At 36.5% G+C, this 12,571-nt stretch overlaps 1 protein-coding gene and 1 long non-coding RNA gene across 6 annotated transcripts; one reads left to right on the top strand and one right to left on the bottom strand.

Moving 5' to 3' along the window:
- The first annotated feature begins 1,457 nt into the window (after nt 1–1,457).
- Nucleotides 1,458–10,488, top strand: LOC6630016 (fructose-bisphosphate aldolase). 5 transcript variants are annotated; one of them, XM_032434099.2, is made up of 5 exons: nt 1,458–1,641; nt 5,507–6,323; nt 6,390–6,589; nt 7,906–7,980; nt 9,053–10,488. In XM_032434099.2, exons 2-5 carry the CDS (start codon nt 5,528–5,530, stop codon nt 9,140–9,142), a joined length of 1,161 nt encoding a protein of 386 aa, XP_032289990.1. In that variant the 5' UTR covers nt 1,458–1,641; nt 5,507–5,527; the 3' UTR covers nt 9,143–10,488. The 5 variants fall into 5 exon arrangements, with proteins under 5 accessions (XP_032289990.1, XP_015027170.1, XP_015027169.1 ...); XM_015171684.3 differs by lacking the exon at nt 7,906–7,980; XM_015171683.3 differs by lacking the exon at nt 9,053–10,488 and having other exon boundaries at nt 7,906–8,274.
- Nucleotides 3,055–4,618, bottom strand: LOC138910877 (uncharacterized). Its single transcript, XR_011416025.1, has 2 exons — nt 4,069–4,618; nt 3,055–3,918 (listed from the first exon to the last, which is right to left on the bottom strand). It is a non-coding gene; the product is annotated as an uncharacterized lncRNA (long non-coding RNA).
- Nucleotides 10,489–12,571: the final 2,083 nt, after the last annotated feature.

The following is a 12,571-nucleotide window of genomic DNA, read 5'->3' on the forward strand; positions in this document are numbered from 1 at the left end:
GAGCACAGAGAAATTAGTTAATACCAAATATAGTTGAGATATCTTAAGAAACAAAACAAAACTTACTTTTCGACCGATCGTTCCTATGGTATTTGCATGAATGTAGGGAACATAGTAAAACTTGTAAATGGCGTGTTTGGTCAAAAAAGTTATTTATACAACAGCTTAATTTTCGACCGATCGTTCCTATGGCAGCTATATGATATAGTGGTCCAGCTGGTTCTGACATTGCACTACGTGCAACAGAAAGAGGCACTTTTTTAATTTTTCATATAGATAGCTTTAAAACTGAAAGACTAGTTCACAAAGAAACAGACAGACGGACAGAAGGACATTGCTATATCGACTCGTTCCAAAAAATAAAAATATATATATATATATATATATATTTAGGGGTGCATTTACCCTCTGCAAAGGTATATTTGATCAGCTTTTATATAAGATTTGAATATATTATTTTAATATGATTGTTGCGTCATTTTTCTTCCTTCCTCTATGAATATTCAAATTTAACATTTAATTTTATTCATAATTTCAACGTCAACAAAGTTATTTTATTATTGCTAACAATAAATTAACTAAACAAACTTTTATGACAAAATTTTCAATAAAACAACAAATATCAACGTTACTCGATTTAATGAGATTAGTTTTTTTTTAATTTCTTTAATTCTAGATTTGAAACTGTTTGTTCCGACTGACAGGCTGAGTGACTGACTAGCTGACTAGCTGACTGACTGACTGACTGAGAGCTAGAAAGCTGAAATTTTCACAATAGTTCCCTTATGTTATGGAGATGCACGTTAGGACAGGGTTTTAGTTTCTGGATGTGTGCAAAAATGTCTGAAAGTGCTGGTTTTTGTTTTCGATTAGATCAACCTCAAACTCATTTTTACAGATCTTTATTCACATTTATTTGAGGAGTGTCGCATACTTTTCCGCGAATCCATTCCTCCTTAAGTTAAATGAGCATCAAAACCAATTTCAAAGATATTTCTGAAAATTCATTAACGTATATCACTCTAGGATAATAATTTCGACTTAGAGGTTGTAAGGACGATATTTTTATTTTTAATTTAAGGCTCAATTTGGTGCCATGCATATACGCTTGTTTGTTATATGCGTATTAAATATAATAATCAAATATCAACAAAATATTGAATTTCTGGCCCTGTCCCACACGCAAGTTCAAATATTCAAAAAGCAGCGCCGCAAGCAGTAAAAGTCAAGCAGTGGAAAGCAACTCGAGCAGTTGAAGCTCAAAAAGCTTAGTGAGCATAGCAATTCAAGCGGAACACAATGCTCACACCAACTGGCAAGCTTACAAGCTGCGCACTGTGCGAGCTTTTAGATACCAAAAGCTTTTGGTATTTTGCATTTAGGCACAAAACTGTGCGCGATTTGACAACACAGAACGACCTCCAAACAACCTTTTGACGTTTCGCTTGCCTACGTTCGGCTGCCTTTTACTTATTTCGCTTTGGAATTTCTCGCCGACGCCGCCGCCGCAGCCGCAAGCCGAAAATAAAAGCGTCGGCAACTCAACTCCAGTGCAGCAGCAGCAGCAGAGCCAGCCGGTAGCCAGCAGCAGAGAGCGGAGCAAAATAAGAAAACACCCACACAGTTTGATTTTCCAGATCGGTGAGTGTGTGTGCAAACGTCTGTGTGTGTGCTTGCGTGTGATAAAAAAAATGTAAAAATTAAATGAAATAAACTAAATAATTGAAAAAGCGCAGCCCGTAATCTCGTTATATCAGTGCATTGCTTTATTATTCTCAACCCAAGTTGGTTTCGTAATCGTTTTCGCAGTTGTTAATACAGAAAAAAGTTACAACAAATTCTCGCTGTGCGTGCGTGTGTGTGTGTGTGAGTGTGCTTTTTTCTTTGACTGGAATTTTACTAAAATGCGAACTAGCTATGAGCTTTTATGATTTCCTCTTGAACTTTGTAGTGTTCCCTTTTACTTATCGCAGACCACGTCGTTGACCTATGCAACTGAGCTGATAACAAACCTGAGGTGACAGCTTATCAGCTATCAAATAACGGTGCTTACCACTGCATTGCCGGTTGCCCAACCCCCCTTTCCAACCATCGTCAACCAACCAGAAACCGCACTTTATCTACATTTTCACTTATGAGTTCATTTGCTTGTTGGCAGTGTTTCAACTGCAATTTGCTTTATAAATAGTTGCCCCACGTCTTATGCATGCATTTAGCATATACATACATACATATATATATTTATATATATTATGTATAATGGTCTATATGCATATATTCATTAGCTTTCGTTTAGTTTTCAATTAAATGTCGTCATTGCTGTGCGTTTGTTGAGTTCATCAATTGGCATTTCCCCCCCAAAGCGGAGAAACCCTTTTCTCGCACATAACTCAAATCAGCACAAGAAGAGGGAAAGAGAATGGAAAAGAGACGGAACGTAAAGAATATGCTCGGTCCTGCTCGAGTGTGGCCGCCACTTTAGCAATTTATCTTGCCTTACATAAGAGAGTGATCCATCCATAGATAGAGCGAGAGTGGGTGAGTGTGAGAGAGAGAGAGAGAGAGAGATAGGGAGAGAAAGAGGAAGTGGAAGTGGAAGCGGAATGTTAAGGGTCAAAATAAGACAACAACAAAAATACCTTGAAGAAACTACCCTTCAAGTTGATAGCGTGAAAACACGTTTGTGAATGAAACCCATTCTGGTGTACGTGTCTGAAAGCGAATTCGCCATCAAAACTCTTAGTTTCTAATTATTATCTATACAAACCCTATCAATGATACAAAATTGTCTCATTAATATTCAAATGCGAATGTCGAATCTTAAGGATATAAATATAAATTTTACTTATGCAAATTAAATGTTTGGTAGCTGATTTATAGGCATAAAAAGATCCAACTAGAACATTTCTTAGAGAAATAATACAAATTTAAATTAGGTGATATCTGAGTGAAAGTGAATTGGGATAAAATACGAAGCAATAAAATAACAAAATAATATATTAGCATAGACAAGATTATACATTTGATGAAGTCGAAATAAATATATAAGGAGTGTATCTTTTCTAAATCAGTTTTTTATTTTTAATATCAATATCAATATACAGAAAAGTCCATTACTTTGCATACATTTTACTACAGCTGCTTTGACTCATGAACAATATAACGCCCTGCAATGTACTCCGGTTTCTTGCCGCCTTTCTCTCTCTCTCACTCTCTGTCGCTCTGAATCCGTCTCTCTTCCTTCCTTCTCTCACCCATTCCACCACTCACACGTCAGTTTCTTCCTGCCTTGACGCAGCGCGTATTTTCGTACTTTTGACCTATTGCTCATGCCTGGAGGCCGGACTTTTTGTTGTGATCCGCACCACACACGCGCAGCGACAATAACATCCTGAGCAAGTCTCATTAGGCGATAACAGGTCTCTGTTAGAGACTTTGGAATCGCTTATTGTCAATATTGAGGGGCTCGTTTTCTTATTTGTATTCTTGAAGTGAAGGTTAAATTTTGAACTGCATGACAACAGCAGCGAATCAAGATGTTTCCAAAGTTTCCATAATATTCGAAAATCTCATTTTTTTCTTCGTCGTTTTATCAACTTGTTTTTTTTCGTAGCAGCCGCTTTATATGTATATGCACACGTTTTCGTGATATTTAGACACATGTGTCTATGTTATTTTTATAATATACACACACACACACACACACACACACAGCCATAAGCATACATGTTTTTTTGATAGCGTTAATTTATGTTGTTGGTTTTTTGTTCCCCTTTTGTTGCTGTCACTCGGTTGCTTTTTTGTGCTGCTTTGTATTTTTTCTATTTATTCGTCGAGTTTTTTGGGCTTCATTTCAGTCTTCAATCGATTGCCGGCTCGTGTAGGTGACAAGTGAGTGAATCAGCTTTGCATAGATAACTAAAAGACAATAGAAAAAAAAGATAATAGTGTGTATAAAACAACGCAGTTCTTAGATTCCCATCATATTTCCAAGTAAACAAATTTCCAGCTGCATTATATAGACTTATCAGTTGCGGTTGTCGTTCTAATCAGTTTGTATATATTTACCTGCATACATATATGTATGTGTGCGAATGTATGTGTTTTTTTTTTTGGGTAGTGCGTGCTTTTCAATGTCAAACAAGTCAAGCAACATTGCGACTTTGTTGTATCTAAAACTTTTTCTCTATATAACACTTGCCTTCCTTCCACTATCTCTCTCCAACTCTCTCTCTCTCTCTCTCTCTCTGTCTCTCTCATTATATATATGGCTATCTCACTTTTACGCGCCACACGCGCCCTTGTAGTGCTTAACCGTTTCATAAGCAACACGTCACAAATTCGCCGCAGCAACATGTTGCCTCTGACCTTGTCCAATGTCACCGTTTTGGAGCATGCGCCGCACACGTCACGCAGCAAAAGTGAAAGTGGACGTCACAAGTATCGGCTGCCCCCTACCCCCTCCTCTCGGGCGGGTCTTACATTTGCCCTCTCTGAATTTCCGCGCCCACCGCTTTGATTACATCAGTCGAGGTTATACTTAAATTCGCAGTCTCGACTTGGCTCAGTTGCTGAAAACGCATTGTCGAGGTTGGTTCAGCTGCTGGAGCTAAAATAAAAATTAAAGTGTTTAATTGGTGACTAATAATTTTTAATTAATGGAGTGTGCTGTAATAGGGCAGCTCTTGTTGTAAATCTGTGAATTTGTAATTGCTCACAGTTGCTATCAATTGCTATAGACTGCTTATATATATGCAATTAGTTCGTATAAATGAATTTTGTACACATTCTTCTGCCAATTTTAAGATAGCAGAACAAAGTTGCTTGGCAACATTGTTGCTCAGTTAAGCACAGTATCCTATGTATTATATGTACATGTATCTAAGCCGTGTTTAATTAATGCAGAACCATAAAAAAGTGAAGCATATTTAATAAAATATGCAAGTGCTTGCAGTGTTTATTTTTTAAAAGGAAAATTTCGCACATTTCTTTGCCACTTTTAGCAACACCCTCAGCTTGGCAACATTGCTGCCCACACTTAAGCAACATTTTGTGTATATGTGGGTAAAATGTTGCCAGCGCAGCAGTTAGCCGTTAACACGCTCTCTTTTTACGCACCTACACTCTCTCTTGTCATTGCTCTCTTTGAAAAAACAGCTGTGCATTTGCAAAGCTTTCAAAACCTTAAGCCCCTTTTGATTGATAGTTATTCATATATGTATATTTTTTCCGCCCCGGCGACAGACGCTTTGTAGTTGTTAAAAATACACATACCAAATTTTTTTAAATTGTAGTTCATCAACTCAAAATTTCAATTGTTTTAGATATATACATACAAGCATAGCTCGCAAACTGGAAACGGTGTCAAAATTCTTAGCTCATATAGACAGCGCACTCTCTTGTCCCCACCCAAATGCATTTCAGCGCACTCCGACTGCTTAAATCTATTCATAACAATGCTTTATCGTATAAACATAACTCACAATGTCAATCCGGGCCATTTCAGAATTTTACGCGAATCTCAAAGATGACCACCTACTTCAACTATCCCAGCAAGGAGCTGCAGGAGGAGCTCAGAACCATTGCCCAGGCGATCGTTGCCCCTGGCAAGGGAATTCTCGCCGCCGATGAGTCTGTCTCGACCATGGGCAAGCGCCTGAAGGATATTGGCGTGGAGAACACCGATGAGAACCGTCGCGCCTACCGCCAGCTCCTGTTCACCTCTGATGATAAGCTCGCCGAGAACATTTCCGGCGTCATTCTCTTCGACGAGACTGTGTACCAGAAGGCCGATGATGGCACCACCTTCATCCAGTGCTTGAGGAAGAAGGGCATCATTCCCGGTATCAAGGTCGATACTGGTGTCGTGCCTCTGATGGGCTCCGAGGATGAGTCGACCACTCAGGGTCTGGATGATCTGGCCAAGCGTTGCGCCAAGTACAAGAAGGAGGGCTGCGATTTCGCCAAATGGCGTTGCGTCCTGAAGATTGGCAAGAACACACCTTCATACCAGGCCATCCTGGAGAATGCCAATGTGTTGGCCCGCTATGCCTCCATCTGCCAGTCGGAGCGCATTGTTCCCATTGTGGAGCCAGAGGTACTGCCCGATGGTGAGCACGATCTGGATCGCGCTCAGAAGGTCACCGAAACCGTTCTGGCCGCCGTCTACAAGGCCCTGAACGATCACCACGTCTACCTGGAGGGCACTCTCCTCAAGCCCAACATGGTCACCGCTGGCCAGGGAGCCAAGAAGAACACACCCGAGGAGATTGCTCTGGCAACCGTCACGGCACTGCGCCGCACTGTGCCCTCTGCTGTTCCCGGTAAATTCTTAGCCCTACTTTAGACAAATATTAATGCATTTGCTAACTGATTTTCGCTATGTGCAGGCGTCACCTTCCTGTCGGGTGGACAGTCTGAGGAGGAGGCCACCGTTAACTTGAGCGCCATCAACAATGTTCCACTGACCCGCCCCTGGGCTCTGACCTTCTCGTACGGTCGCGCCCTGCAGGCATCCGTGCTGCGCGCCTGGGGTGGCAAGAAGGAGAACGTTGCCGCTGGACAGGGTGAGCTCATCAAGCGCGCCAGGGTAAGTTTTACGCTATGGTTAAACAGAGTTTGGGCTTAGCGATACTTTGGGTTGCTGTAGACTTTCATCTTTGCCAGCGCTGTTGGCGGCTGTTAGCAGGAAACCATATTAACCAAAGCATACAATAACCTTATCATCCTTATTCCTCATCACATTCACTCATCCAGGGCAATGGATTAGCATCCAAGGGTTGTTATGAGTCTGGCTCCGTTAAAGGCGCCGCTGGAGATGCAGGGCTACATGTCGAGAATCACAAATACTGAATACCCACCTCAAGAAATCACATTTAAGAACCAAAAAAAAAACAAAAAAACTGAAAACCATTTTAAAGACGGAGGATTATATTGGCCCTATAATTGGCGATCTGAACGATCTTCAAATTGTTTTGAAACTTTAGGCGAGCTTTATGCTGGGTGCAAAATATTGAGACGTAATACGTTATCAAGCCAATATATGGGAATTTCACATGCGCGTCTTTAATGAAATGTGCTATATGTATCTTTTGATACACATCTTATTTTGTAAACCCTATAATACACATACAAGGAATTTCAGTGTTGTAGACATTGTAGAGACGCAGGAAAACACATAGACTGCGAAGTCCTTCCAAAATTTTCAATGAAATCCATCTTATATTTTATAAAAACATTTATAATTTTTCTTTTATTGTCTATTCTTTCTTCATTTTGTTATACTTTGTTTATTATAATTTTCCAACTATTGAAGACCTCTGCTACATGCTCTTCGAATAAACTAAATTCCTGAAACTGAAATTAGGCATGATAAAATCCTAACCGAACCTGTTGATTTAATTATTTTCATATTTTGCTGCATTTTTTTGTATGTTAACCAATACTCACAAATAAACCATTTTATTTTTGACATCAATAAAAAAGAATAAAAAAAATAAATGCAAATTTTAAATCCCTCTCAATTATTCATATACATTTATTCCACAAACCTACATTTAATTTGAAAAATGCATAAGCATTAAAAAATAGTAAATAATTTTAATAAATGCATGCATGACAATATTTTCTAAAAAAAATTACACAAATAAAACATTTTAAATGTAACGTATAAAAACCCTTTCTATTTGTCTTCCACATGAACTAATGCTATATATCATTTATTAATAAATTCATTTATTTATTACATATTTCACCTAATGCTTTTATTGTTCTATTTTTTATAACTTGCTGTTTTTACCTCTCATTACGCTTAAATGTTTGTTCTTAAACCGTTTTGCGCGCTTTTTCAACTAATCCCAAACCGATTCCTGCTTTCCCTTTTCTGTTTATCCCCGAAACCCTCAGGCCAATGGACTGGCCTGCCAAGGCAAATACGTGGCCGGTTCGATTCCCTCATTCGCGGGCAATACCAGCTTGTTTGTTGCCCAGCACAAGTACTAAACAAAATTAAAGACAAGTTCCAGCAAATGCAATTCCTAACGGCCGCTGTCTTAACCCAATTGGCTTACCTGTGCTGAGAGCAAACCCGAACACATTCCGCCCACCAGCACAGACATGGAATTACAAACCTAAAACCTTATATAGATGTACAACTAGAGTTCTAATTATGACAAAATATAATATTACAATTATTATTTTTTTTGACATGAGCCTACACTTATAATTTTTGAATGTCAGGAAAACAAAAACGAATAAATTATGTTTACGAATGTATTCGACTTTGTGGCCTTTGATAATTAAATCAAGTTTTAATTAAGAAAAAAAGTAACGTTTGGAAATATAGGAAACATACAATAAAATTTATTGTTTTATATAAATTGTTTCTAGATTTTCTTTATATATGCTACATTTCAATTTATCAACTTATAATTTTTTTATGATTATATGAAAGCATCTGACAATAAATATGATTATATAAAATATATGTTAATCATACACATAGTACATCTGATAGTAGTTTATAAGCAGTTAAAAGTTAGTTTAATAAGCTAACAACCAATTTACTAAACCTGCTTGTCAATATGCACAGCTAGCAATGTCTACACAAGCCTTAATTAATTTCAAAAATTATTTAGTAGCATGAACTTTTTCTCACACACACTGATGCACACTGTTAGCCGGACACGGGGCGTTTGCAGAATTACAGAAATTACATGCCGGTTTTGGGCCACAATTAAGCGTAATCGAATAAACTTTTAGCTCAAAAGACTTACAAATTTAATTTACAAGAAAAACTTTTCAACATGTGGGGTTTTTATATTTGTGTGTGTAAAAGTGGGGCTTTTGCGTAAAAAGTTGGAAAAATTGCGGCAGGTAAGACGGGGCCAATGGGGCCAACTTCCAATTTACAGTTCAGTGAGCCATGCCAAAAATCGCAGTAAAAGTTCGAAAAACAAAATCTCGTGTTGCGCATTTTCTGGTGGAAATTATGTTGGGGAATCATAACTATAAAATGCTAAATTTATTAACATTTCCATTCTCTTCTCCTCAGGCTAACGGTGAGGCTTCCGTGGGCAAATACGTTGCTGGCAGCGCCGGCTCCGGCTCTGGCTCTTTGTTCGTTGCCAACCACGCCTACTAAGGCGGGCAGCAACAACACCAAGCAGCAGATAATAAAAACAAAGCTAATTGCTGAGCAAAAAAAAAAACACAATTTTTGCAGCAATTTTCTTTATTTATTTTGTAAGTTACAAGAAAGCAAAAGCAAAAAAGCAAGCAAAAAAGTTTAAAAAAAAAATTTACCACAAGAATGTTTGAAAAATGAAAAAATTATGTTTATTGAGAAGCAAATTTACTTTTAGTTCTAAGCACAAAAGCAAAACGAAATGTTGAAGTTATGCAAATTATATATATATTATACGATGATTATAATGATGATTATTATGTAATATTTCAATGTTCGAAATCCACTTGCAAAAAGCATGTCGTAAATCGTAATCGCAGGTAAAGCCAACAACATCAAAGATTTTTAACATTGAAATCACATGAGTTTCTTATGTTTTTACTTATTCATTAATATTTTGCAATGTTTGTATACAAAAAGCTATGAGAAAAATTTTTCATAATTATTATTATTACACTTTATATTTATGATTATGATTGTAATTATAAGTGAACAAAAGGAAGCAAATAAACAAACGCAATCGAAATAAAAACAAAAAACAAAAACTAACCCAAAAGTCAACAAATCTATAACATATAATTTTTATCGGCAGAATCAAGCTGATCTATATCTATTTCAATACAAAAATGCATGAACGAAAATAAAACATTGTTATTGCTAAAAAGCAGAGTTTATTAAACAAAACAAAAATATGAATAATTATAATTGTAGTTGACACACATAATGCAAAACGGTGCAAAGGTCACTCGATTTAGCAGTTTTCTATTGTTATGGTTCCATAGAGATTGTAACTCTTGGTTCGTTTTGAGGCATCAGCGAGTATTCCTTAATATCAAGAGACAAACCAAGCAAATAACTAACCCCATATTTATCTATTCTATATATATTTACGATTCTTTTTATTATGTGTTACTCAAATTTCTTATATACATATATATATTTTTCTGCATATCGTTGTTACCCACAAACATTTTAAATGCAACACAGTGCATATACCCTACATTTGTAAGCAAACTTTTAATTTAAAAATGAACATTAGCAAAAAAGAAAAAAAAAATGAAATAATTGTATCTCATTTTATAATTTTCTTAATTCCTGAAAGCGAAACGTACAATAACAACAACATCATGTTTCACTTAATTAAATAGCTCAAATATATGAATATCCTAAAACATTATATAGCTGAAGTATATGACAACTCGACAACATTAATATTAAACAACAACAATAAAAATCTATAAGGCAGTTGAACGAACATCATTCAATAAAAACTCGACCTTATAAAAGAGCAAAAATACCAAAAATTTGTTTTCATCTTAATTAACTACCAAAAAAAAAAAAAAAAAAAAACACAAATACTGTTGCATATAACAGGGCGAAGTTACGAAGTTTGCAAAACTGGCTTACAGCTTGACAGGGATTGAACTAAAAATGACTGGCAATGGAAATTTAAAATTTTATATGAATAATCCGGAAATTATTCTCTCAAATTGATTGGAAAATTCCGTTTCGGAAATGAAACATATTTTATATTTCACTTAAGTGAAAGACTTTAAATTTGATGTATGTTGGTACCAAGTAGTCATAAAGCTGGAAGATCATCTCATTACTACTCGATTAATTCCTGGCTAGTGTTAATAGCCAATTTGAAAGGGACAATATGCTTACATGCGAATACATCCACCTCAGAGACAATAAGCATATCCATATTTAAAAACCTATTAACATTAAGATTCAGTTGAGACTCTTGGGTTCCCTTTTCAGCTAGGTCTTTGTCTATCTTTAAATCTATATATTGCTTAAATACAAATCTTAAAAGCCATTCAAATAACTAATTGCCCAGACACGTGAATTTGATTGTGTTTCTTACTGTCTAGGAATATCAATAGATACTTAGAATAAGCATGTGATTGAATATACAAATATACAGGCACACACACAAACACACACACACACATACTCACACCCACACACACATACTCACACCCACACACAATTCAGCTAGCAGCAAATAAATTCATATTATTAGCATTTAACTACATAAAAATTAATATCTATATGTGTTTGAAGGCTTGAAATTTTACCAAAAGGTAGCTGAAAATTTACTCATGTTTACTGTACACTCAGAATATACTAAAATGGAGAAAAAAGTTTGTACTAGACTATTTATGAGACAGCTTTTCACATAATATTCTAGCGTTCTACCATTTATGCTGTCGTCACTTAAATGCTTTCTTTAAAATTTGCTTTCACTTCTTTCTACTAATTTGAATTAAGTTTTAAAATTTTTAATACATATCCGATTAATGATTCTATTTTCCCTCAATTTTCTCTCTATGAGCGGACTTTTCACATATTATTTGCTTACTCTACTATTTATGCTATCTGACTTAAATCTGTTTTTTAAAAATCGTTTACTTACTTCTACTTTTAAGACTAAGATATAATAATTGTTATTAATGTGCTACCAATAATTATCTTGTCCATTCTCTGTTCAGGATTATATTTCTGCGAACACGTCCTCTCAATGATTTTCCAATAGATTTATTTTTCAGATTAAAAGTGCATTGCAGCTTACTTAGAATTTCTTGCTTGAGTGCTTAATGCTCTTTAATTGGTTACTGAGAACGATAACTGCAAGGAGTTTCATTTATTTTTCTGACATTAGCTGATACCCACAATAATTGTGTGCGATGCCAATGTCAAGTCTGATTTTCTTTCTGGCTATTTATAACATTCATAAGTATCTTCTTTTCCGATGCACGCTTAGCTGATTGGTGTGGGGTTTGTTTCCTGCTGCCATTTGTTCTATATCTAAAACACCTTCGAAGTGGCTCCAATCAATTTGAGATTCCATTTAAATGATATGTTTGCACTTTATTGCTAGTCGTATCTGTGGTACGGCGTATCTCTTATTGTATCGCAGTTATTCAGAGAGTCGAGATAACTGGCGCGAAATGCCTTTAACGAATTGCCTTGGCGTGTGCCGACTTTCAATGTACTTGGCTACAGAGCAAAAGTTCAAGTCCGAGACGCAGACAACGAATGCACTTCAATAATCAAAACATAGACTTCTCAGTTTCGTTTTGGGGCGAATCTTCTGCAATTTTCATTTACAATTTCCTTCATTGCAAATGCAAATGTAAACAGACAAAAGGCAACGTAATCTGTCCAATGATCCGGAATTCAATGTTCTTTTCAGTTGTTGTTGCCGTGTCTGCAGCTGCATCGAGTGCAAAGTACCCTTAATCAGAATCAAATGAAATTCGCAGTGGGACAGACAGACAGAGAGAAAGAGAGAGAAAAAGCTAGAGAGAGAGAGACGCGGCAACAGACACGGCGACGACACTCAAAACCGCGACAAAGGCTGCGTCAATGCTTTCGCCC

This window comes from Drosophila virilis, chromosome 2, assembly GCF_030788295.1.
Source record: "Drosophila virilis strain 15010-1051.87 chromosome 2, Dvir_AGI_RSII-ME, whole genome shotgun sequence".
Lineage (NCBI taxonomy): Eukaryota > Metazoa > Arthropoda > Insecta > Diptera > Drosophilidae > Drosophila > Drosophila virilis.

Coding starts and splice junctions, on each gene's coding strand:
- LOC6630016 (XM_032434099.2), top strand. CDS start 5,528: ATGACCACCTACTTCAACTATCCCAGCAAGGAGCTGCAGGAGGAGCTC. Junction 6,590..7,905: donor AGCTCATCAAGCGCGCCAGG/GTAAGTTTTACG, acceptor CGAAACCCTCAG/GCCAATGGACTGGCCTGCCA. Junction 7,981..9,052: donor CGGGCAATACCAGCTTGTTT/GTTGCCCAGCAC, acceptor TCTTCTCCTCAG/GCTAACGGTGAGGCTTCCGT.